Raw genomic sequence first — 27,138 nt, forward strand, 5'->3', positions numbered from 1 at the left:
CCAGGATGCACTGCAGCGCCAGACAACAACCACTTCCTGAAGATGGCTTTCTGTCTCTTTGATCGGACTTTGATGAAGAAACGTCCTGTTTGCTGGAGCGTCCTCTCTTTTATTCTCATTGTAACACTTCACAGTGTTTTTTAATTGTAGTGTGCATTTACTTTTCGTCTCTTTGGGTCGAATTCAGAGTTGAGTTCAAGCACTTAGTGAGGATTTAATACAGAAATTACACACATCAGGTGGAACTACAGACTTCAGCGCTGTTCAGAAATTACATGAGAGTGGGCGGAGTTTCTCAAAAACACAGACGTATCTCGGTTACGCTCGATTCCAACCTCAGCTCGAATAAGGAGCGGGATTAAACCCAGCGCAAATGTCTGATAGTTTGATATAACTGCAGTGTGTCATGCTGAAATGTACAGTACTGTGCAAAAGTCTTAGCCCCCTTTTTTCATACAAACTGTGCTATAGATTTCTATTTTATGACTTCTACATTTTCAAGTCAAAAACATTTTAGAGTTACAAAAGTTCAGGAGGGGTTTCCAGCACAAAATTAAATGTTACAGAAAAAAAAAGTTTGTGATATGTCTGAGCAGCGTATTCCGTAAGAGAGCACTTTTCAGATGAAAAAGAAAGCATAATGAAGGCTGCTGGGTTTTGGTGTAAAATGAAGACGTGAGTGTGACAGTCAAAGTGTCCAGAAGAACTGCGGCTGGTTCTGTAAGATGCTCAGGAAAACCTACAGATCATTTCCGCATAAAACTGACCTCACTGGACCTCAGACCACTATTTTGTTTTGTTTTTTACAGCAAAGGGTCGTCTTACACCAAATATTGACTTTGTTATATTGATTTATTACGGTTTACTGATTAACGTTTATAGTTTTTTTTTAATGTTGAAACATTTCATTTCATTATTGTTTAAGCCATTTTTGGTCGACAGCATTTCTTTACATGTGTCTAAGACTTTTGGACAGGACTGTGCTGTCTGGCTGTAAACACACACACACACACACACACACACACACACACACACACACACACACACACTATAGAGTCACTTTGAAGTCCGTGAAAAGTTTTTTTTTCACACATTGAAAGAAACGCATCACAATCAGAGACTCTGCTTCTCACCTGGACCAAAATCTTTATCGATAAAATGAATGAATGATCTTTATTGAGGATACCAACATCACAGAGTGATTTGCAGAAGGGTCCTCAAAATTATAAATAAATTAAAACCTTTGAAAGTGATAAAATATGAAAAACACACAAGTTATAAGTTAGTAGAGTGGTTTAGATCAACCCATGGAATAAAGTGTAACTGTGAATAAAAGTAAATAACACAGATCTGACCAATTAAGTCAGTGGATTAGAGACAGACAGACAGACAGAGAAAGAGGGAGGGATAGGAAGAGAGAGAGGGAGGGAGAGAGACAGAGAAAGAGAGGGAGGGAGAGAGAGAGACAGACAGAGAGGGAGGGAGAGAGACAGGGAGAGGGAGGGAGAGAGACAGACAGACAGAGAAGGAGAGAGAGAGAGAGACGGACCTACAGTGGGGGAGAGAGGGAGAGAGAGACAGACAGACAGACAGAGAAGGAGAGAGAGAGAGAGAGACAGGGAGAGAGAGAGACAGGGAGAGAGAGACAGAGAGAGGGAGAGAGAGACAGACAGAGAGAGAGGGAGAGATAGAGAGGGAGGGACACAGAGAGAGAGTGGGAGGGAGAGAGACAGGGAGAGAGACAGACAGAGGAGGAGAGAGAGAGAGAGAGAGACGGACCTACAGTGGGGGAGGGAGAGAGAGACAGACAGAGAGGGAGAGAGAGAGACAGAGAGGGAGAGAGAGAGACAGAGAGGGAGAGATGGCCCTACAGTGGGGGAGAGAGAGAGGGAGGGAGGGACAGAGGGAGAGACAGAGAGAGAGAGAGAGACGGCCCTACAGTGGGGGGGAGAGAGAGGGAGGGAGAGAGAGAGAGGGAGAGAGAGAGACAGAGAGAGAGAGACAGAGAAGGAGAGAGAGAGAGATGGCCCTACAGTGGGGGAGAGAGAGAGAGAGGGAGGGAGGGACAGGGAGAGAGAGAGAGCACTAAAAAGAAAATTCTACAGCTGAAACACAGTAAGCCAAAAAGAATTAACTTAGATTTCAAGGTTTAATTAAAATCACTCCACTAAAAATAATAATATGTATGAGATAAAGTAATGAGGATTTAACAAAAAAAACAAACGATAAAAAATGATGAATGAACGTAACTTTTTTTCTGGAAGTGTAGCAGATGAAGTGTAGCGTTAGGTCAGTTTATCCTTCACAGCGTGAGCACGAGGAGAGAAAAAAAGAGGATTATTTTATTAATTTAACAAAAGAAGATAAAACAATTAAAAGCATCCGATCACAACAAAAGCAAAAGTGACCTAACAGTGTGCGCTGGATCACGTGCTATTCTCTGATGCTGAGTAATGAGCATGAAAGCCTTTTTTTTTTAATTAAACCGGTGATTAATGATGTAATTACTTGGTGATTTACGAGACTCTGATTAGATTTATTTCTCATTGGGGTATAATCTAATCAATCATATTCGTCTTTTCATTTGTTTATTTTTAAATTGTCTCTTGATTTCATGCTACATCAAGGAAAAAAACACTACAGTATTACATCCTCCGGTCCGTATTTTCTATCCTTGATATTTTTACAGGTGAGTGTTGAGGTTTGTGTTTAGAGGCCGTGGTCTAGACGCGACTGAAAGCCTTCATCTCAGACAATTTTACACAAGAACAATCTGGCAACCTCAGAGGCCTGAACTACACACAAACCATTTTTAATAAGCAGCTGCGTAACCCGACTCTGAATCCTACAAACTTTCCTCACATAAATACCAACTCCACGCTTTAACTCCGAATATGATGCTTTATGGCTGTAGAAAGAGACTTAAAGCCTCAGACAGGATGCTTTCGTTAACAGGCACGCCCTTCTCTCTCTATCATAATGTAAATATGTTCTGCAAGAGAACTTGTACATTTGTACGTTTATTAACTTGTACTGATTTTATAATTTAATAATAATATTAATTGAATAGATTTTCAGGAGTGTTTATGATGAAAAATCAGCTTGTAACTACAGAGTAAGATTTAGTTGCGTCAGTTTTACTATAATTATTGAGTAAATTTGTGTAAATTGTAGGATGTTACATTGCAATGAATTCTGATCGTTATTAGAATCGTTTTATAATCCTTCCAACAGTTAAAAGCGACAAATAAGGGGTTTAGAACCCTAAAGAACTGGGACATGTTCCAATTCGGGATATGAAGGTACAGAACCTTGGATTTATATCAATATTCAAACTTGCATTGTTTTAAATATGTATCCTGTAGCCTTAAGACCTTAACAAGACATCAAAATACTTACTTGTTTTTTTTTTCTTCTTCTTTAATATTCATGATGTTAATGGTAATCCTGATACATAGAAGAGGTCAGAGTGATAAAATTAAGCTGATTCCATGATAAAGATCAGAGTTAGCATTAGAGCGCGTCGAGCCATGTGTAGGTTACAAGGTGGACAAGATGGACGACGGTGAGGACGTGGACACAGAATCCCCTGCAGTGTCTTTAATAACGAGCAAAGCAAACCATAAATGATTCCACTCTGAATCAAAGACTAAATATCGTACTTATTAATACGGCACATTTCTTTAAACCTGAGATGTGAGATTTCTTTAGCGCAGCGTGTAGCACTAGCTTTGTTCCTGTCTGTACTGAGCATCAAAGAGAGAAAGCACTTTTAATAGTTTTGACCTGGTATTAATGACTTGTAAATAAACATCCACATGTTTCACCAGAACATGTGTCTGCATTGTTTTTTTTTTCCATAGTAAACTTTTTCTTAAAGGAGAACTGAAGGCAAATTTTTATTATCAAAATTCTATTTATCTCATTTTATTAAATATCAGAATGCATGTTTGATCACTATTTTGTCGCTGCTATAGCAAGTTATGAGTGTTTGAAATATGCTCTGTAATATATCAGTCCATATGTCAAAGCAATGGCCGTAAACGAGATTCGTTGAGACCTGTGCGAGACATCGTAGGACGGAAGTAAAACGTACAGTGGAAATCAAAGTGACCAACATCTGCCAACGTGGTCAAAAGATGTGCGCGCCCGCTTTCGAATGCTGATGTAATCAAGCCGGAAGTTTTGTTTGTTTTGATAGCAATCAGGAAAGTTTGAAAAAAGTCGGTAGTAATCATCATTTAAACTTGTTTTTGTGCAATACTTCGTTTGGAAAACAGTTTTCAAAATGGCGGCGCTGACACCTGGCTGACACTTCACGTTTCGAAGTCTCGCACAAGTCTCGTGAAGATCGCGCGGATAAGCGACGCCTGCCGTGGACCAAACGAACTAAATTCAACACGGCTAAAAACCGAACAGGCCGATAAGTATAATATTTAATTGCAATTAGTTGCCAATACGAGTCACGATATAAGGTTACTAAAACCGAAAACGTAATTGAATAACACGTTAATTAAGAAATAAAGCAAGTTTAAAAATGACTTCAGTTCCCCTTTAAATCCTTTCTCGATCATCTTCCAAGTTTAGAAGAACCTGAGAAGGTATGAGATGGTTTTAGAGGTCCTGATGATGATGATGATGATGCTTTTTACATGTACAACAAGTCATTTATGAATTATCTTAATATCAACTGTAAAGTGTTATAAATTGTTATCTTGCCCTTGTTTGATGCTGAAAATTTTCTGTCAGCGAGTCACCATAAAATTAACGACGTCACGTAAAGGGATCCTCCAGCGGATTTATTCTCAAACTTATTTTATGTAAAATTAGTCGTATATTTTTAAAAAATCAATCTTTTATTTTTGGAGACGAAATAGTGTTCAAGAAAAATTAATTTTCTTTAAAATGTCAGATGGGCTACCTGCGGTGGTGACGTATGCGATGACAGCAGATAGCGGTCACTTGGAGCAACTCAGCTGTTTATACTGCTTCATACTTAAGAGAATATGATAACGTATCAACTTAATTTTTGATGGCGTTCACAACCATATGACGAATGTGTACCGCCACAGGGACCCTGAACGTAAGAGCATGGCAACGTCTCTCATAAACACTTCACCACTGAACAACAAAATGTGTATCTTTATTTCCATAACACAGATGGGTTTTTATCCAGCGCTTATTTTTAATTTGCTTTTTTTTTTTAAATAACATGGGATTATGATATTTACTAACACATTTTACAGAAAATATTCACGACAGTTTCATATAAAACGAGTTAAAACAGTTTCATTAGTCCACTCGCTTGTTGGACAGTTGATAGTTTGTGTCGTGTCAGGGCAATAGACGGATGTAAGAGTTTTGCAGGAAGAGTTTTATTGAAAACACGCAAGCAAACAGATCCAAAATGCAGACAAAGGTGGAGTTGAAAAACAGGCAGTGGTGGAGTGAGGCCCAGACAGGATATCAGAGGGAATACAATACTCACAGTCCAAAAACACAAACAGGGTCAAAACCAGAAAAGCAACACAAAATACAAGTCTGTGTGTTACTCAGAGTCCTTATATAAATGTCTGCGCTGTGATTGCACTCTAATCAGGAACAGGTGCATGGGGATTAGTCCTAATGGCGCTGCTCATATGTGTGGACATGACAGATGAAACCAGACACCTGTTTGACGTATCAAGTGTGATATTGGATGGTAACTCTACAGTAGTGATGTAAAATGAACGTGCTGGTTCACTGCTGTCCCCCAGGTGCCCAGCAGAGTCACACCAAAATAAATGTGGTGGTGGTGTTTCTGGCGCATGGCATGTGGCGTCAAAGAAAGGAATAAATATGTATCATAACTGTGATGTGTATTTCATTAAACAAAGCAATTTACTGATGTGAAAAACACGACATGACACAATTCGATGGTTCATTCACGGTGCTGTAATATTATTATTCTACTGAGGGGGATTTTACTCAGAAACTCATCAGGAGCTCTGCTTTTAGACACAGACTAAATCTCTATATTATTGGACCATCTTTGCGAAATTATAAACCAGTCTTGTTGCTCAGAGCCTCGGTCCATATGACTGTTGAAATCTGGTCCGAAGGTGTTGATTAATTTCCTATAACCTTAACAGTGCTCACATCAGTTCAGCTGCAAATGTTATCGTTTCTATAGTAACAGCTCATTTAGAGGGACGGGTACAGCGGACGCTCAGCATAAATGGATAAAAAAGTGCGTAATTGAAGGAGATTGCAGGTTTATGGAACAATTCTGGAAGGAGTCTCCAGTGTCAGCGCTGTGTAACAGTCAGAGGTGAAGCTGTAACTTCAATCTGTCTGACGTCTGAACTGATGTCAAGCTGCTGTGACGTAAGTGAGAACAGGAACCCACGTGTTTTGCAGATGTTCCACAACACAGTAACTTTATGCGGATCAAATGTACAGTGTGTTTACTTTAAGAAATAAAAATTATAATCGTTGACAGTCGGTTTCTGTAGTATAAGAGGAGTAAAACACTCAGGTGCCTATGTTGTGACAGGAAAATAATGAACATCAGGGTGGTAACAAGCACTTCACTTCATCACACAGTGTTTTTATTGACCTCACTCATTAGAACTCATTACAAAGGAATAAAATGTTCTCCATCATACACACAGTCAGGTACGCTTAAAATGTTAAAGTATACGACTTAAAATATGTAGAATTTGAGTCGTACAGGACAAATAGGAAGCCGTGTGTGTGTGTAATTAGGTTAACTGTGGATTAGCTCCGTCCTGGTTGATGATACTGGGTCCTTAAAGCCTATGATTGAGAACAGTGCAGCAGTGTACTGATCTGATCAAGTTTTATAACACTGGAGCTAAAAAAAAAAACTCATAGTGCTCTAACAAGACCTGACCTCTGAGAGAGAGACTGTGATAGAGACAGAGAGAGAGAAACAGAGAAAGAGAGAGACAGGAAGAGAGAATCACAGAGAGAGTGAGAGAGAGTGATAGAGAGAGAGAATCAGAGAGAGAAAGAGAGAGAATCACAGACAGAGAGAGAATCACAGAGAGACAGAGAGACAATCACAGAGAGAGAGAGAGAGAGAGAATCACAGACAGAGAGAGAAAATCACAGAGAGAGAGAGAATCACAGAGAGAGAGAGACAGAGAGAGAGAATCACAGAGAGAGAGAGAATCACAGAGAGAAAGAGAATCACAGAGAGAGAGAGAATCACAGAGAGAGAGAGACAGAGAGAGAGAATCACAGAGAGAGAGAAAATCACAGAGAGAGAGAGAATCACAGAGAGAGAGAGACAGAGAGAGAGAATCACAGAGAGAGAATCACAGAGAGAGAGAGACAGAGAGAGAATCACAGAGAGAGAGAGAATCACAGAGAGTGAGACAGAAAGACAATCACAGAGAGAGAGAGAGAGAGAGAGAGAGAGAGAGAGAGAATCACAGAGAGAGAGAGAGACAGAGAGAGAGAATCACAGAGAGAGAGACAATCACAGAGAGAGAGAATCACAGAGAGAGAGACAATCACAGAGAGAGAGAGAGAGAGACAATCACAGAGAGAGAGAGAATCACAGAGAGAGAGAGACAGAGAGACAATCACAGAGAGAGAGAGAGAGAGAGAGAATCACAGAGAGAGAGAGACAGAGATAGAGAATCACAGAGAGAGAATCACAGAGAGAGAGAGAATCACAGAGAGAGAGAGAGAGACAGAGAGAGAATCACAGAGAGAGAGACAGAGAGAGAGAATCACAGAGGGACAGAATCACACAGAGAGAGACAGAGAGAGAAAGAGAATCACAGAGAGAGAGACAGAGAGAGAGAATCACAGAGAGAGAGACAGAATCACAGAGAGAGAGAGAGAGAGAGAGAGAGAGAGAGAGAGAGAGAGAGAGAATCACAGAGACAGAGAGAGAGAATCACAGAGAGAGAGAGAGAGAGAGAGAGAGACCTAATGCTGGCTCCATAACCTGTCAAAAGTCCAGGGATCTCTTAAGCCCCACCCATACTATTATAATATGAACATGATAGGGCACAAGAGATTGATTGATTGATTGATTGATTGATTGATTGATTGATTGATTGATTGATTGATTGATGGAGCTTGCACAGGTCTCTAATCTGTGTTCAGTGCTCGAGTGATCTGTTATAAACGCCTGTGATCTGATTGGCTGGAGTGAGTGGGAGGCGGGGTATTTGTGGTTGTCATTAAGATGAGCAGTAAGTCTGAGGGTTTTACACACACACACACACACAACATCGACAAGGTAAGGACTGTGATTTTATTCTCCTGTTTATTTTGTTTTCTTGTTTGTTTTTTGTACTTTACACACATGATGTTACTATACAAGGTCTTCATTATAAGAGTCACACGTCTGTATGTGCTGTATGGTTTAATAAATAGCATCTGTTTATCTCAAATCTATTTGGAAGAGACCTACTAATTCTATTTCAAAGGACACTAATGCTTTACCTGAGACGAGGATGGGTCCAATCACTTCAGAAGAACAACATTAACTAAAGCATCCAAGATGAGCTCATCAAGTCTGTTACCGTAACTGTAAGAGAATAAAGAGGTCACTCGGCTACTTCTGGTGCCTTATCGTTCATTAATCCCCTCCGTTCAGCTCACCTGACTTCTTAAGGAGGTTTTTAACTGCATTTTGGATCAGTGTGACTTCATAGGTCACACTTACTTCTACAGAGTCTACACCTCTGTGTGTTTCTATCAATCTTTGCCCTGGTTTCCAAATGCAACACTGGGGGCCAAGACTTTGCATGTCTTGATGTGTAATTATACCTGTAAATATCTTTATATCAACATTTCAACCCGTTTTGAATCAGGTACAGATCAGACTGTGGACTGTTTACAGTAAAATGCTATCAGTAAACAGTTTAAAGCTTTACAAACATGCACATGGAGTCACGACTGTATCTTTCGTTAAGTGCCCAATTCTTCTAAAATCTTGAAGTTTAACTTTAACATTGTCTATAAATAATGGACATCATTGATAGACCAATAAACCGAGTCTCTGAAGTTGGGGTAAGTGGATCAGAAAGTTTGTTAAATAACAGGAGGTTTTCACACTTATTGTAGTTTTCATGATTCATAACTTTTCTATCAACCAGTTTAGTCATTTCAGGGGTGGAGTAATCCAAACTTAATTACTTTACCCATCATGCAACAGAAAGTGCCAATGTACTCACCCAGAATCAGGGTTTTATTGCCTGGAAATGTAATTAACTTTGCTCAAAGGTAGCTAATGTACTTTTAACTGAATGTACGTATAGTGAGCTAGATAGCTAGTTGTGTATTAGTACAGAGTAAAAAAGAGAATACGTATGTAAATCATTGTGATGTCTTTGATGTAGCATATCATGTCTGTGACCTCGCCAAAATGGCACTAACATTTTGCCTATAAGATTCAAGATTCAATAAAGCTTTAATGTCAATACATCCATATACAAGTATACAGCGCATTGAAATACCATTTGGCTCAGGCTCCCCATGGTGCATTTATAGAGATTCAAAATAAAGTATATAAATGAGACCATCGATGACGGCATAGCTCACTCCGGCCCCGTCTAGTCCAGAAGGAACGATCTAAAGTGGGCCACCTTGCACAATAAATGTTGCAAGCTATATACATTATATACAAGCTATATATAGAAGCGATATCCACCCTAGGAATACTGACCTCATCTCATCTCATCTCATCTCATTATCTCAAGCCGCTTTATCCTTCTACAGGGTCGCAGGCAAGCTGGAGCCTATCCCAGCTGACTACGGGCGAAAGGCGGGGTACACCCTGGACAAGTCGCCAGGTCATCACAGGGCTGACACAGACACGGACAACCATTCACACTCACATTCACACCTACGGTCAATTTAGAGTCACCAGTTAACCTAACCTGCATGTCTTTGGACTGTGGGGGAAACCGGAGCACCCGGAGGAAACCCACGCGGACACGGGGAGAACATGCAAACTCCACACAGAAAGACCCTCGCCGGCCCCAGGGCTCGAACCCAGGACCTTCTTGCTGTGAGGCGACAGCGCTAACCACTACACCACCGTGCCGCCCGGAATACCGACCTATTTACCAGAAATAATCCAAAACGGCAAGGAATTGACCTTTGTGTTGAACTTCTCATTAAGACTTAATTAGTCCATAACTTTGTTAATAATTGTAATGAAGCAAATCTGGGTAGAAGTTATATGCACCCTAGGTTCCCCTACCTTCATACCAGAAAGAATAAAAATCGGACAAGAAGTGATTTGTGTGGAAACTGCTCATTAGGGCTTAATTACTCCATATCTTCATTATTAATTGCAATTATGCAAATTTGGGTAGAAGCTATATGCACCCCAGGCAGACCTACCTTCCTGCCAAAAAGAATAAAAATCAGTGAAGAACTAAGAGAGAAGAAGCGATTTTCATGAAATGTGGACAACACCAGATGGACAATGGACAACACATGATGGGATAAGCTCATCGCCTGTCAGCCGGATGAGCTAATAACTCTCTATATAGCCATCTAAGTAACATCTAGCTAACCAAGTACAATAAACAACCTAAACGACAAGGCAAAGACAGGTGCAAAGTGACATTGTGCATCTGTGTGCAAATGGTAATTTTAGTGCAAAAATACAAAAGACAAGACTTCAAGTTTTACCAAGATAAAGCCCGGTGTGGCCACTGCGACCTCGCGTGCTTCTATCTTAATACAAGATTCAGGGATACATACGCTAGTTTTCTCTCTGCATATGTAAAAATGTTATTTGAATCTGTTTTCACCTTAACATCCCACAACCTTGTTGCTGTTATTGCTTCTTTGTGTATACCAGATTTGTAAACATGTGTGCAAGCTGATTTATTTAACAAGCCAAAACAGTTTCTGCTGATGGCCAGAATGTATCCTTAATGACCAGAAAGTAACCCCAATAGCCAGAATGTATCCTCATTATCTTCTTCTCCCTTGTCCAGCACTGTTGCCAGGTCAGGGTCCATGAACCCTATTGATCCACATGTCATGTTAATTGGAGCATAGTTTTACGCCAGATGCTCTTCCTGCCACAACCTTCCCATTTCTGGGCTTGAGGAAACAACCATTCACACACACATTCACACCTATGGACAATTAAGAATAGCCAGTTAACCTAACTGCATGTCTTTGGACTGTGCAGGAAACCAGAGCACCTGGAGGAAACTCATGCAGACATGGAGAGAACATGCAAACTCCACACAGAAAGGCCCCCATCGGTCACTGGGCTCAAACCCAGAACCTTCTTACTGTGAGGCAACAATGCTAACCACTACACCACTGTGCCACCCCCCCAGAATGTATCCTTGATGGCCCAAATGTATCTTCAATGGCCAGAATGTAGCCCTGAAGGCTAGACTGTAACCATAACTGTCAGAATGTAATTGTCTATCAAATGGGGGAAGCCATGGCCTAATGGTTAGAGAAGCAGCTTTGAGACCAAAAGGTCACTGGTTCAATTCCCTGGAGGACTGGCGGAAGTGCCCTTGAGCGAGGCACCTATCCCCCAGCTGCTCCGAAGGCTGCTCTGGATATGTTGTATGTTGCTCTGGATAAGAGTGTCTGCTAAATGCCTGTAATGAAACATCAAGTTATCCTTGATAACCAGAAAGTATCCCAGATGGCCAAAAGTATTCTTGATCACCAGAATGTATTACTATGGCCAGAATGTCCCTTTGGTTGTTGTTTAGCAGCTGGTGGGTTTGGGAACAAATAGCGCATTCTAGCAATGTGTGGCGCCACCAGTATATTACAATTAAACATACGTTACATGGGCAGTGGTGGCTCAATGGTTAAGGTTACTGATCAGAAGGTTGGTGGTACAAATCCCAGCACTCTCAAATTGCCACTGTTGAGTCCTAGAACCCTTAATCCTATCTGATCCAGGAGTGCTGTATCATGACTTACCCTGGGCTCTGACCACAACTTCCTAACAAACTGGAATATGTGAAGAAAAATTTTCATGGTGCTGTGTGCATACATATGTATGACAAAGGCTTCTTCTATCAAATGGGGAGAAGCCATGGCCTAAAGGTTAGAGAAGCAGCTTTGGTACCAAAAGGTCACTGGTTTGATTCCCTGGACCAGCAGGAATAGCTGAAGTGCCCTTGAGCAAGGCACCTGACCCCCAACTGCTCCCTGGCTAGGGTTCTGTTGTACATCATTCTGGATAAGAGCATCTGTTAAATGCCTAATGTAAATAAAATCACACTGTGAAAGGTGCTGAGGGTGACGCTAGAGGATAAACTAGCCATTGAATCAACTACAAAGAAAAACTTGGACATATGATCCACTTTTTCTGGGTGTCAGTGCTGGTGCTTGGTCCATCCCTGCTTTTAGTTGTTTAGTGACACTTGACTAGTCATTTATTGACACTTAACTATCAACTGTTTAGACTGTCTGCTATCAGCTACTAAACACATATTCTCACTTGTCTGAGCAAAAAACCCCATTTTATTAAGATGTGTTAGCAGTGACCAAAAATTACTTCTTTGCAAATACCAAACAAGTTGCAGATTACGTGAATTGTGCACAGTGTCTCCTTGCCTACAAGTTTGTGCACTATATGGGGCAGTTTTACCATGCGTTTGATTTCTTTCACAGGAGGATGCCAGGACCAAGGCCTGTCGTTCTGAGTGGCCCATCTGGGGCAGGGAAAAGCACTCTGCTCAAGAGGCTGATGGAGGAATATGAGGGAGTGTTCGGATTCAGTGTCTCCCGTAAGCAACAGTGACATGTGTAACCTTCAATTATGTTTAATCCATCCTTATACCCTCATCCAAACAGGCTTACCAAACCTTCAGTAGGTCAGAAAAGCACTTAGAGGAAGAAACAGAGATCTGTAACATGACCTTTACAGCAAATGGCCAATAGCTCTGTATGACCGGGCACAGAATACTATTACCACATTTCATAAAAGAAAACATAAAAATATATTTTAATGCAATGAGAGTAATGCTCAGGTGGATCTTTCCCAAGTTTGCCCAAGTACAATTGAATTCAGTCTTATTCTTCATTGAAACTTATGTCTAAATGTTGCATTCCTTACTATCTTGATGGATCAAATCCCAAAGTAAAAGAGCTTGTGTACTTCAAGGAACTTCAGAACTATTTCACCAAGACCATAATGCTCCAAGATGGTCATCATTATCAGATCTGAAGATGAAAGACAAACACCTAAAACCCCCATGTAAGGTACAAAACAGAATAACTCTACCTATCTTAGGGCTACTAGGACCCAATCCAGGAGATAGGCATTATAGGAACAGACAAGTTCCTCATGACTGTGCCACAGGAAGGGGATTATGCGCAATGGCAGTTGGGCAGTAATCTTTGGATGGACAGTTTTAGATGGATTAGATCTTGGTAGAAAGTCACTTGGCTGGTTAGGAAAAGCCTGAGTTATTGTGTGAGATGGAAAGGTGATGGAGATGGAAAGACTATATTAGTTATAGTCTGTCTTACATCATCACACAGTATGGGCTCTGGTACCAAACATCTCCACCAAGGTTGGTGTCTCTCCTATTCTGGGGTTCCCATAGAAGTGTGTATGGACTCCCAGGCTGAAGGCCATGCACTTAGAGACACGAGAGTTGCTTTTATGATGCTTTTGTATCTTAGGGATGAAAACTGAGTAATATTTTTGTGTGGAAAATGGAAATGGTGGGGCAAGTGCTTGAAGGTCCCTCCTACTGAATCCACAGTGTTACTGGGGAACATTAAGGTGAGTGTTGAGAATCACATTGTAGATGATGGAGAGGAGTTATTGGGAGGATCAAATCCAGAGGTAAGTGTGAAGAACTGTTGACCTCCTCTGGAAATATTGTTGATCAGAGGAAGCTCTCTTACAGACTCCTGTATAGTCTATCCTGGGGATAGATTAGTGATAAAATTAGCTCATGTTTTAAGTCATTCAAATTCTGTAAAGCTGCTTTGTGACAATGTTTATTGTTAAAAGCGCTATACAAATAAACTTGACTTGACTCCTTTACCCTTGGGCATGTCCAGAGTACTCCATCCATGGGGCTGTAAGTTGTCAGTGATAAACGATGGCAGTCTTAAAAATCATGTAGCAGCAAGGTGTCAGGAGAGGGTATGATTAGGCCAGAGATGTTGAAGCTGTTGGATATGTTGTGGCATCATTAGCATGGCTCTTCAAAGTTGCATATAAATTGAGAGAAGTGCCTTTGGACTGGAAAACTGCCAAGGGGACTAAAGGGTGTGTTCAGGATTTGGTTTTATAGACAGGATATCAAGGTGTAGTGGAGACTATTGGGTTGTCCAGTGTGGAGAGCTAGAAGCGCCTTCAGTCCATGGCCATGGTTCTCTTCTGGAGAAGAGTTAGATTAGCTATGGGGAAAGAAAACCAGCTTCTTCTGGAAGAGTTTAAATATCATGGGAACATGGAAACAGCTGAGAATCTAGTTGGAGCTGGAATCTTTGGCCTGTTGTCACTACAAGCTTCAACAAGAAAAGTGGATGGAGAATGAATGAATGAATGAATGAATGAATGAATGACTTTTTTATGGGCTCTGTTGACTTTATGAATGTTAAGACTAATCCTTTGTCTTGCAGATACAACCAGGAATCCGCGTCCTGGTGAAGAGGATGGGAAAGGTAAATCTGCCAATTTCACACTTCCCCAGAACCTGAACTCTGGAATTGCCAATGAATTGTATAAAAGAGAAAATAAAATAGAGTAAAGATAAATGAGGCTGTTGGCTTACAGCTGGGTCTAAACATCTGAGTTCCAAGAAAATTCCAAGAGTTTTCTTTCTCAAATAAATCTCCATAATTCTAGGATTTCTCACACAGTTCAACACTGGATTTGTCTCTGGTTTAAATAATAAGTTCTTAAACAAAAATCAAGGAATTTTGGACTCAGCTGTGTATCCTGAAACCTTCTTCCTAACCATGATTCCCTTTTGCAAAACCAGAGGATTAACTTTTGCAAAACACTGACAGTGAAAGGTTGCTGCTTCTTACTCCCAAGTGAACTGTGTCTGAAAACGATGGGGTAAAAAAAGAAATGACATTTTTTGTCCCCTTTGTTGTTTTCTCTGTAGGACTGAATTGTCTCCCAATGCTTCTGGGGGCGATGTTACTGCCTGTAGCAGATGTCCTGTCCTCTGTATCTTCTGAAGGTGTAGATCCGATTTCAGAAATCATCCATCAGTCCGATCTTTAATGTGACACAGAGTGATGGGGGTTACTTTCATCTTTCTCAAATCCAAAATATTATATATAATTCAGCCTGCCTTTTTTTCCAAGTTTTCATCAATGTCAGTATGCACTTTGGAGTAAAAAGCTTTTGAAAATAGCCCCCTCTGTTTAATAGATGTCCCTGTTTACCCCGAGTGACCCTACCTGACTAATCATTAGCATTTAACAACAGATTGATGAAGCGTGTGTCAGTATGTCCTATATATTGTAGAAAGGAAATATTGTTATTGTGTTTATTATGCTTTAACAATAATCTTAGATGCAATAATGTTATTTAAAAGATTTAAAACAGAGTGGCCAATCGTACTAACAAAATCTTGCTAAGTGCTAGCTTATAGTAGATTAGCATGTATGGTTATCATACCATTACAGAAAAAAAAATGGCCAAACTATTCTTTTAATAACTTTAAAACTGATCTCCCCTGTAGAAGTAAGTGTGTGTGTGTGTGTGTGTGTGTGTGTGTGTGTGTGTGTGTGTGTGTGTGTGTGTGTGTGACTCGTATAATGTTTTACTGTTGACTTGTGTACCCCTATGGATATTTAGGTCATACCACCACCCTTGGCTGTTGGGAGACATCACCACATTACAATACAGAGATGGTTGGTGTAACACACCTTACTAATCCACCGTGTCCTGACATCTGCTAATCCTCCATCTGCTCACTTCCACAGATTACCACTTCACCACCCAGGAGAAGATGCAGGAGGGCATAGATAGTGGAAAATTTATCGAGAACGCAGTGTTTTCAGGAAACATGTATGGCACCAGGTAACACCTCTCATCCTTTTGAGGCACCATTATGTTTTTTAGGAGGAGACAGAAGTTCAGGAGACGACAATGTACAATATCATGTACACATCTTTCTACATCTCTGTGGTTATGTGTAGTTTAGCTCGGGTAAAGCTACAGAAGCTGCTAAGGCTGTTGGTTCAGAAGCAGCAGCTCTTGCTCTGTACTCACTTTACATTTAGTCTAAATTGGATAACAGCATAAATGATAAACTGCTAAACAGCATATTTTACCCTGAGTCACACAGGCCAGAACCCTGACACCTTGTTTGCTACTGGTGAACAAGACCAAGGCTTGCATACCTGTCAACCCATAAGGAATAGCCATAAATCTTGTGGATTTTTTGTTTTTTTTTGTCAGGCTTATGGGCATATTCTAATAGTCTTATGGATTCCTAGTTTTTTGCCAAAATGTTTTTATTCTGCAAGTACTTCTTCCGTGTGGTCACAGTATGCATTATGTGTGAAACAAACAATAGACAATCGAACTGGAAACCGTCGTGTTATGCACAGTGTTGTAGTCAAGTCACTAAACCTCAAGCCCAAGTCCAGTCTCGAGTCCCCAGTGTTCAATTCCAAGTCAAGTCCAAGTCATTAAAGAAAATTTCGAGTCGAGTCCGAGTCGAGTCTGAGAACAAGACTCCAACTGCACCATGTGATGGTGTCTGTTGCTGCCTTTATGTGAAAGCATCGCTGCTACTGTGTTGGACTAACGTTACTGCTCGACTGCCCCATTTTAGTTAATAGACTACAGATAAAAAGCTTGTTCATTGCTCACCAAGCCCCGCCCACTATCAACAGGGCAAATAACATGAGAGAGGGTTAACACTAGCGAGTTCATTGGTCAGCAAGCCCTGCCCACTATCAATAGAGCAATGAACATAGCGTGTCACTTCCTTCTCTGGATGAAGTCTTACCAAATGACAATTGAAGTTCGAGGTTGTCCCCGTCGTCTCCTCAATAGTTCTTCTACATACGGAACACATAGCAGCGCATTTTTTCCCACTGCATGAGAAATCTGTATCAGCAAAGCGGACAATTCTAGGGGCGTCTCTCCAGGCATTTTAGCGCCATGAACGTTCGTTTGTTCCTGAACATGGCATATGAACAGGTGAATGTGCATTCCCTTGCACAAAATTAGTATAAAAATGAATGTAGATATAAATCATGGCAGTCGCTCATGACCGAGCACTAGAGTTCATGTCAGATCCACCTCAGTTGTTACTGATTCAGGGAGTGACAATGTCTTATGTGGCTGCTCAAACCCAGAGCAGAACGGAAGAGTCGGGGACACTTTGTGCAAGGCAGGGTGGGTGGTGAGCGAGGAAGGAGAAGCCGCTCTTTCCATTGTTGTCTCTTGGCCTCTACCTCACAACGTCGTTGATTCTCCATGCGGTCTGTTCCCTGAATGATGGTGCGCCTCCACTCAGTGCGGTCCTCTGCGAGGGTCTCCCAGTTGGTATGGTCAATGTTGCAGTGAAGGAGAGTGGCCTTCAATTGGTCACGAAATCGACGTTTGGGGGCTCCTCAGGATCTTGTGCCGGATTCAAGTTGAGAGAACAGGATCTGGCGGGGGAGTCGGGTTGTGGGGATTCTTCTGACGTGTCCTGCCCAGCGGAGGTGATGTTGTGCCATCGTGGACTCGATGCTGGGGAAATTGGCTCGGAGGAGGACAGATTCATTAGAGACGAGGTCTTGCCATTTGATCTTCAGGATCGCACAGAGTTTCTGCTGTTGGAAACGCTCCAGCTTTTTTATGTCACTCCTATACAGAACCCACACCTCAGAGCCACAAAGGAGGGTGGAGAGAATGATGGCTTGGAACACCATAATTTTTGTATGAAGATTCAGGTCGTGGTTTAGGAATACATGTTTAGAGAGCCTTCCAAAAGCTGTATGTGTGGCACAAATCCCATTTTCAATGTCTTTCTGCACAGTGCAGTCATTGGAAAGATAGCCTCCCAGGTAGGGGAAGGCTTCCACAGTCTCAAGGACTTCACCATGGAGTTGTACGTTGCTGGTGTCTGGAGGGGGATGGCCCGGGGCTCCCTGCACAAGGATCTTGGTCTTCCCAGTGTTGGAAGTGAGACCGAAGCGGGAGTAGGCACCATCAAAGGCATCGACAGTAGTCTGGAGGGCGGCGACTGTGTCCACAGGGGTCGCGTTGTCGTCAGTGTACTGCAGCTCCCGAACTGTGACCAGGGTGGTGAGTCTGCAGGCGCGGAGGAGTCTGGTGTTGAAGAGGCCTCCATCCATTCAACAGCAAAATTGGATGCCAGAGGCCGTGTCAGGAAGCTCATGGATCATGGCCCCAAGGTAGAGGGAGAAGAGGGTGGGGGCCAGAATGTAGCCCTGCTTCAGACCAGTGGTGATGGAGAAGGGGTCTGAGATGGTGTTCTTGGCCACGATGCGACCAGTCATCCTGTTGTGAAGGGCCTGTACAAGGTCTGTGAAGTGGTTGGAACAGCCAAAGCGTCTCAAGGTTGCCCACATAGCTGGTCTTGGGATGCTATTGAATGCCTTCTCCAGGTCCCAGAAGATGAAAAGGAGTGGTCGTCATTGCTCATGGGACTTCTCCTGAAGCAGGCAGGCACAGAAGATCATGTCAGTGGTGCCACGAGATGGCCGGAAGCTGCACTGTGACTCTGGGAGGACTTCCTCAGCGACAGTCAGGAGCCTGTCTAGCAGGACCCATGCAAAGATCTTTCCGGCGATGCTGAAGAGGGAGATGCCATGGGAGTTTTCACAGACGGATTGATCCCCTTTCTTGAAGATGGTGATGATGGGATCATCCTTCAGGTCCGCAGGTACAGCTTTCGTCTCCCACATGCGCAGGATCATCATGAAAAGCCTGGTCTCCACGGCTCTGCCCCCATGAGAGATAAGTTCCAATGGGATGTTGTCGGGACCTGGGGCCTTCCATGCTTTCATGCGCTTCAGCGCCTTCTGAAACTTGGTGTAGGAGGGAGGGAGTGACATCCAATGCCTGACTGGGTGTTGGGGTACCTTACGGACAAGTCATCAGCCGCGGTAGATGGATGATTCAGGAGCATCTGAAAATGTTCTTTCCACCTTTTAAGGATGGCTTGATCTTCTGTAAGGGTGGTTGCCCCGTCGGCAGTCCGGAGGGTGTTGGTACCTCCACGACGAGGACCAAAGATTTCCTTTGTTGCAGCGTAGAAGCGCCGGAGGTCCCTGCTATCAGCGTAAGACTGGATCTCCTTTGCTTTGTCTTGCCACCAGAGGTTCTGCATCTCTCGGACCCTTCGCTTGCACTCCTGCTTTGCCTTTTGGAAGCAGCGCAACCAGGCGTGGGTAGGGCGATTCTCCCATGCGAGGCGGGCAGATCTCTTCTGGTCGATCAGTTCTCGGATATCGGCATCATTTTGGTCGAACCAGTCTTGATGGGGACGACTGCAGTAGCCAACTACGTCCTCTGCAGCCTTGCTGATGGTGCCACAGAGCACGGACCAGTCTGCTTCTACGGAGTCTGACTGATGTGCCGATGGTGGGGTCTCACTAAGAAGCTCTGTGAGACGGTTGGAGTAGTCTTCCTGGACTCCAGGGATCTTCGGCTTCGTGATATTGAAGCGACGTGCCCTCTTTGCTGGTCAGTTGTGGTGGGGAAGGTTACGCAGTCTGAGTCTGAGGCGAGATATGAGGAGCCAGTGGTCTGTCCAACAGTCATCTGCATCGGGCATGCTGCGGATCACAAGGACATCGCTCCGGTCACATGATCGGGTGAGGATGTAGTCAAGGATGGTCCAGTGCTTTGACCGCGGGTGTTTCCAGGTGGTCTTGTGATGATTTGGAAGCTGGGAGAAGGTGTTAGTGATGGCCAGTTCATTTTCAGCACATAGACCAAGGAGGAGAAGCCCGTTGGAGTTGCAGGATCCAAGGCCCTGCTTGCCCAGAATGCCCTCCCAGAGTCTGTGGTCACGACCGACTCTGGCATTGAAGTCTCCAAGCACAAGGAGCTTGTCTCTGCTAGGAACGGCTTGGATGGTACTGTTCAGGGCAGCATAGAATGAATCCTTGACGTCATCCTCAGAGTTAAGGGTTGGTGTGTAGACGGAGATCAGGGTCAGGTGGTTGCTGTCAGGAAGTGGCACGCGGAGGGTCATGAGAAGCTCATTTATGGCGGTTGGGACCAGGTTATAGCGATTCACAATCGATGTCTTGATCACAAAACCAACGCCATGGATCTGCTGCTCTTCACCATCTTTCCCTTTCCAGAAAAAAGTATAGTTGGCTCCAACTTCGGAAAGACTTCCCTCACCGGCAAGTCTTGTTTCAGAGAGAGCAGCAATATCAATGTTAAAACGGTCGAACTCCTGACTCACAAGGGCAGTGCGTCGGCGTGGTCTTTCTATGTCATCGTGGTCTATGAGGGTCCTCACATTCCATGCTTCCACCTTGAAAGGGTTCAGTTTCGGTGTTCTTCTTGGGTTTTGACCATAGAAGCAGGTCCCCACTGGCCACGGTCTGCCAGTCAGGGGGGATTGTGGTGACCAATGTTTACCCCACCTTTTCTAGGGGTCTCTCCATTTGGAGTGGGCTGTGGTACTCCTAAATAGGCCAGCCCAGTCACACCTGTAGCTACCGAACTACCATGTCACCACAACTTCGTGGATAGAACGACCTTCACACATGCGCCGCCAGTGTGTGGCTCCAGACTAGAGACTTCCAGCTGACCAAGCCTGTCCCCATCATCCAGGGTACCATTGCCACGAGACTTTTGAGGAGGGTAAAAAAGAAAGTTGAGGCTCGTTGGTTCTGGCACGAATAGCCTTCGCATGAATTTGTTTAAGGTAGATCACAGGTTGCATGCCTGAGACCCACGCACTTTGGGCACCCGCCTTCTCCAGCAGCACCATGGAGATGGAGACGTGCTAGTTCTTGACTTGATTACAGTCAAGGTCCGCCTTAAACCATGCCAGCCCGCCTGGAGCTGCTCTCATCCACCAGTTACAAGGCAACTGCCGCTGGAGTCTTCAAAGTTCCAAACCCTAGTAACCCAAGGGCCTGCTCGGTTTTGTGGCGCCGACCGCACTCACCAGTCACAGAGTGAGTACGTAGTAACGGCCACCTGTGTGATTTTTATAGGTTTCAGGTTGGGGTACACTGATCCCACGCACAACCTCCCCACTCCACCTGGATGTAGTTTAATGTCAGAGATATAAATATCTTTAGCCAAACAGGACGGAGATATAAATATCTTTAGCCAAATTATTATAGCATGTTACAAAAAATAAAGAAAAAAATCTGAATCTTTGTCTCCAATTTACGAGTCCGAATGCAGTTAATGCATGAGTCTGAGTCCAAGTCCGAGTCATCAGTGCTCAAGTCCAAGTCCAGTCACGAGTCCTTAAAAGTAGCACACGAGTTGGACTCGAGTCTGAGTCCTGGACTCGAGTACTACAAGCCTGGTTATGCAAGCAGAGGGTCTCATTCACAACATCTCAGCTATTATCGTCCTGTGACCAGGTTTGCTAGGTGCTTGAAAGCTCAGACTTCAATCTCATACTCAAAAGTCAAGTGTCTGCATGAAACTGAATAACATTTTGTACCATCATGAGTTGAACGAAAGGACATTAACATTGTAACTGGGGTTTATGATGTTTATGATGTCAACATGTCGTAACACATGAAATCAAATTTCCACCAGCAAAATCAACACCGTCTCCAGAATCAACCGCAGATGACTATGTTGGTGAAACCCAACCCTCAGAATATACCGTCGAAGGTTCTGTGTGGCGAAGGTACTGCGTGAATCGAATCAGTCAGGAGCACTGATTTCATGGACTTCATCTTGAACCTCATGAAGTGAATTATGGGATGGACGTGATCATGAACTTCATATAATGATGTGGGAAAAGTGCTGTTGAAGTTTTTCCTTGTTTAGTTTTCAATATATTATGCCTCAGAAACAACATATAGTTGTCTAATTTTTAGTTTCTATGATTTTTTTTTTCCAAAAAGGTTGCTGTGAGGGCTTATAAGGCTGGACTCCGAAATAGGTTGACAGGTATGGGCTCAGGGAGAGGGAAGTCTGGGCTGCTCTGCTTAGGCTGCTACCCCTGTGACCCGGATACGGATAAGCGGTAGAAGATGGATGGATGGACGGGTATGGGCTCATGAATTTGGAGGTCAAAGGTCATGTAGAGACAGTCATCGGAGACTGAACATAACTTCTTTCAGAAGAAAAAATCCTGCGTTCTTAGTTTCCAGTGAATAGACTTTTCCTCCAGGTGGATATTATTTGTGTTCGGTCTAACCTTAACATTAATCCATGTTCTTTCTCTTAATCTTCTCTTAAACCAATCATCTGATATCACCACCTTGGTGGCTTCTTTGATTGGTCAGTATATTTGAACCATGTAAACATGCATCACAGTGAGATTGAATTTTTTTCAGACTAAAGTATACATCATATGTTGATGTATACTTTAGTCACAGTATCAGAAATGTAAAGGATGTTCTTTATAAATGTCAGCAGCTTTAATGATTAATCCTGTCATTTCTCCTGATAGTAAATCGGCCATAGAGGATGTTCAGGCCCAGAACCTGATCTGCATTCTCGACGTCGACCTTCAAGGGGTGAAAAATATCAAGCAGACGGACTTGAACCCCATCTACATCTCCATCCAGCCTCCATCCATGGAGATCCTGGTAAGACACAGACATTATGGTTATTTCATTTCATTTCTCATTCATCAAAACAGAATCTGTGTTCAGTGTTGTCTATTTCAGGTGTGTGGAGCTCTACATTATATTTAATAAGAATTAAAATTGATAAAAATACTAATACATTGATAAACAGTTTTTACAATATTTGGTTTTTTTTTGTTGTTTTTTTCAGGAGCAGCGTCTAAGAGGCAGGCAGACAGAGACAGAGGAAAGTCTACAGAAACGTCTGGAAGCGGCCCGTATTGACATGGAGCTCAGTAAATATCGCATTTATTTGTTAATTCATGAATAAACCACAGCACTACTGAATTCTGGATTCTGATTGGTCACAATGTGTTGATGAATTTTCTATAACAGCGGCTCTGACAATAATGCAGCTGCACATCACAGGTTTATATTAACACACTCATTATAATACCGCGAGTTGGCCTGGTGGTTAGCATGTCCACCTCTCAACCAGGAGATTGTGAGTTCTATTCATGGACATGTCATACCAAAGATCATCATAAAAATGGTAGCTACAGGTGAGACACGCTGCAGTACAGGTGTGAGTAGGGAGTCAAACTCTAGCGGTTACCAGAGGACCCACCCCCACTGTGACCCGAACTATATAATAAGGGCCTGGGTAGTACTGGGAAGACCAGGTTCCTGGCACAGGAAGGGCTTTGACTTTTTCTAATACGTTATCTTGTGTAATTGACGATATGGTGTAGTTTTCTGTAAGGAGACGTTTATGGAAGGAGTCTCCAGTGTCCGCACTTTGTACCAGTCAGAGGTAAAGCTGTAATTTTAAGTTTTATCTTGTAGCTGCTATAAAACAAGACTGTCAATGATGGCGTAGCTCACTCTGGTCCCGTCTAGTCCAGAAGGAACGATCTAAAGTGGGCCACCTTGTGCAATAAATGTTGCAAGCTATATACACTATATACAAGCTATATATAGAAGTGATATCCACCCTAGGAACACCGACCTATTTACCAGAAAGAATCTAAAACAGCGACAAATTGACCGAGAAGAAGCGATTTTTCTTGAACTGCTCATTAAGGCTTAATTAATCCAGAACTTCATTAATAATTGTAATGAAGCAAATCTGGGTAGAAGTTATATGCACCCTAGGTTCCCCTACCTTCATGCCAGAAAGAATCAAAATCGGTGAAGAACTGAGGGAGAAGAAGCGATTTGTGTCGAAACTGCTCGTTAGGGATTAATTACTCCATATTTTCATGATTAATTGCAATTATGAAAATTTGGGTAGAAGCTATATGCACCCCAGGCAGACCTACCTTCCTGCCAAAAAAAAAAAACAGTGAAGAATTGAGAGAGAAGAAGTGATTTTCGTGAAATGTGGACTACGCCGGACGGAACGACGGACAACACATGATGGCATAAACTCATCACCTGTCAGCCGGATGAGATAATAAGTGTGATAACATGAACTAACTTGTTTCTCAGATGTTACACAGCATTAAATGTAAATATAAATCTCTAAAAAAATGTATGACATCCTCTTCTTTAATAAATAAAAATGTAACCATTGGCTGATTGCTGTGGTATAAAAGGAATAAAACACTTCGGGAGGTGCTGTTGGTGGAAAGTCAGTGTCAGGATGGTAACAGTAACATTGCTTCATCCCACCACCCTGTCACTCTTATTTTCCTGTAACAGCATGACACGGAGTGTTTTACTCTCTCTCTCTCTCTCTCTCTCTCTCTCTCTCTCTCTCTCTCTCTCTGTGCAGGTAAGGAACCAGGCATCTTCGACATTGTTATCATTAATGATGATCAGGACGTAGCTTACGAGAAGCTTAAAAGTGCTCTTATTGAGGTAATTCTGGAAATATATCAAAAGAAAGGTTTGACAAAAAAATCAAATGTAGGGGAGAGCAGGGAGACTTGGGACAGGTTTTCAGTTTTTGTAGATGGTGTGAAATTCTTTGCAGGTGGCGTCACATTCCTACTGCATTAGAACGTAATTACTATACCATCTTACCACAACATTAGTTTCTCAGCTTGAGGATTGACATGAGACATTATGTTGGGAGACATGGGACAAAAATAAATTACCTAGGCCTACATGTTTAATTTTTATTTATTATCAAAACCTCCAACATATGAACTGTATGAAGACACAATGCTGGTACAGCGATAGAAAAATGTCAGTTTACCCAAAACCTGACATGACAAAACAGTTCCATTCTCAAGAAGGAACGAAATAAGATTAATCATCATTCAGGGAGGGCGGCACGGTGGTGTAGTGGTTAGTGCTGTCGCCTCACAGCAAGAAGGTCCTGGGTTCGAGCCCCGGGGCCGGCGAGGGCCTTTCTGTGCGGAGTTTGCATGTTCTCCCCGTGTCCGCGTGGGTTTCCTCCGGGTGCTCCGGTTTCCCCCACAGTCCAAAGACATGCAGGTTAGGTTAACTGGTGACTCTAAATTGAGCGTAGGTGTGAATGTGAGTGTGAATGGTTGTCTGTGTCTATGTGTCAGCCCTGTGATGACCTGGCGACTTGTCCAGGGTGAACCCCGCCTTTCACCCGTAGTCAGCTGGGATAGGCTCCAGCTTGCCTGCGACCCTGTAGAAGGATAAAGCGGCTAGAGATAATGAGATGAGATGAAGTTTATATTTGTAAACCACGAGAAAAACCTGTAACATAATGAACTGTCCCAACTCTCCCCATCTGGACATTTTGAAAAAAAAAAAGATCCTTAAATATTTTCCCCCAGAATTTAAGTTTCATAAATAATACTATATTTGGGAACTCTCGGCTACATATTTTAATTCCTAACGAATCCCCAATTCAACAGCGTGCATTACACCATAGGATGAAGGTGTGGGCGAAAGAGAAAATGCAAGTTAAAATATTGAACTGCACAAACCTTACTGCAGTGTCCAGCTTCATGCCTCCAAAGGAAGTCGGTTACTCTCAGGGGCAGCATCGAACTTCTGATGGAATCTAAAACCTGATTGGTTGAAATTAATTTATGGGAATACAAATTGTCCCAAGTCTCCCCCATCCCAAGTCTCCCTGCTCTACCCTACACAAGCTGCCTTCAAATATGTTTGGAGTCTTAAGTTTGCTTCTGTATTTTCGCACTGGATTAACCAGTCATGGAAATCTGTCTCGACCAGAATCACCTCCATAAACATCTATGCAAATATTTACTCGCTCCAATTGATGCTGTTAATCTCCGTCATCAAACTGCTATAAATGATTTTGTAAAAGAACCATGAGAGCTCAGATTTACCCTTTTAGGCTGGAATGTTATGACAGAGGGCGGCACGGTGGTGTAGTGGTTAGCGCTGTCGCCTCACAGCAAGAGGGTCCTGGGTTCGAGCCCCAGGGCCGGCGAGGGCCTTTCTGTGTGGAGTTTGCATGTTCTCCTCGTGTCCGCGTGGGTTTCCTCCGGGTGCTCCGGTTTCCCCCACAGTCCAAAGACATGCAGGTTAGGTTAACTGGTGACTCTAAATTGAGCGTAGGTGTGAATGTGAGTGTGAATGGTTGTCTGTGTCTATGTGTCAGCCCTGTGATGACCTGGCGACTTGTCCAGGGTGTACCCCGCCTTTCGCCCGTAGTCAGTTGGGATAGGCTCCAGCTTGCCTGCGACCCTGTAGAAGGATAAAGCGGCTACAGATAATGAGATGAGATGAGATGAGATGAGATGTTATGACAGAGAACATTTTAGACAACCAGAATCAGCAGGTGGGAAACCAAAAGCTGGATGCTGAAGTGGAAGTATTTAAAAATTAAAATGTTAAAGTGCTTCCACGGGCGGCACGGTGGTGTAGTGGTTAGCGCTGTCGCCTCACAGCAAGAAGGTCCTGGGTTCGAGCCCCGTGACCGGCGAGGGCCTTTCTGTGCTGAGTTTGCATGTTGTCCATGTGGGTTTCCTCTGGGTGCTCCGGTTTCCCCCACAGTCCAAAGACATGCAGGTTAGGTTAACTGGTGACTCTAAATTGAGCGTAGGTGTGAATGTGAGTGTGAATGGTTGTCTGTGTCTATGTGTCAGCCCTGTGATGACCTGGTGACTTGTCCAGGGTGAACCCTGCCTTTCACCCGTAGTCAGCTGGGATAGGCTCCAGCTCGCCTGCAACCCTGTAGAACAGGATAAAGCGGCTACAGATAATGAGATGAGATGAAAGTGCTTCCACTTCAGTTTTGTTCACTGTGTCCTAAAGCACATCTGTGTGACGTCCCTGAAGAACAGGACGAGGTTTAAGACTCACATTTACACAACAGGTTTTGGGTGACTTCCTTTACCTTCTATAAATAAACTTTGTAACTCAAAACTAAAGAAGCAACGTCAGACATTGACGACAGTCACGGTGCTGTCATGTACATATTTAACTATCCTTATAATTTACCCTTTACAGGAAATTCAGAAGGTTCAGGATGCTAAAAAGTAA

At 42.9% G+C, this 27,138-nt stretch overlaps 1 protein-coding gene across 1 annotated transcript; it reads left to right on the top strand.

Annotated features, from left to right (window-relative positions):
- Window positions 1-12,643: 12,643 nt before the first annotated feature.
- On the top strand, window positions 12,644-27,138 carry guk1b (guanylate kinase 1b). The gene is made up of 7 exons (XM_060930954.1): window positions 12,644-12,755; window positions 14,611-14,652; window positions 15,931-16,027; window positions 22,581-22,719; window positions 22,910-22,994; window positions 24,476-24,561; window positions 27,106-27,138. Exons 1-7 carry the CDS (start codon window positions 12,644-12,646, stop codon window positions 27,136-27,138), a joined length of 594 nt encoding a protein of 197 aa, XP_060786937.1.

This window comes from Neoarius graeffei, chromosome 10, assembly GCF_027579695.1.
Source record: "Neoarius graeffei isolate fNeoGra1 chromosome 10, fNeoGra1.pri, whole genome shotgun sequence".
NCBI classification, from domain to species: Eukaryota; Metazoa; Chordata; class Actinopteri; order Siluriformes; family Ariidae; genus Neoarius; species Neoarius graeffei.

What these genes read in the sequence shown, in the direction of transcription:
- guk1b (XM_060930954.1), top strand. Translation starts at nt 12,644, where the DNA reads ATGCCAGGACCAAGGCCTGTCGTTCTGAGTGGCCCATCTGGGGCAGGG. An exon ending in GTTCGGATTCAGTGTCTCCC is followed by an intron (nt 12,756 to 14,610) that starts GTAAGCAACAGT and finishes TTTGTCTTGCAG; the next exon opens with ATACAACCAGGAATCCGCGT. An exon ending in TGGTGAAGAGGATGGGAAAG is followed by an intron (nt 14,653 to 15,930) that starts GTAAATCTGCCA and finishes TCACTTCCACAG; the next exon opens with ATTACCACTTCACCACCCAG.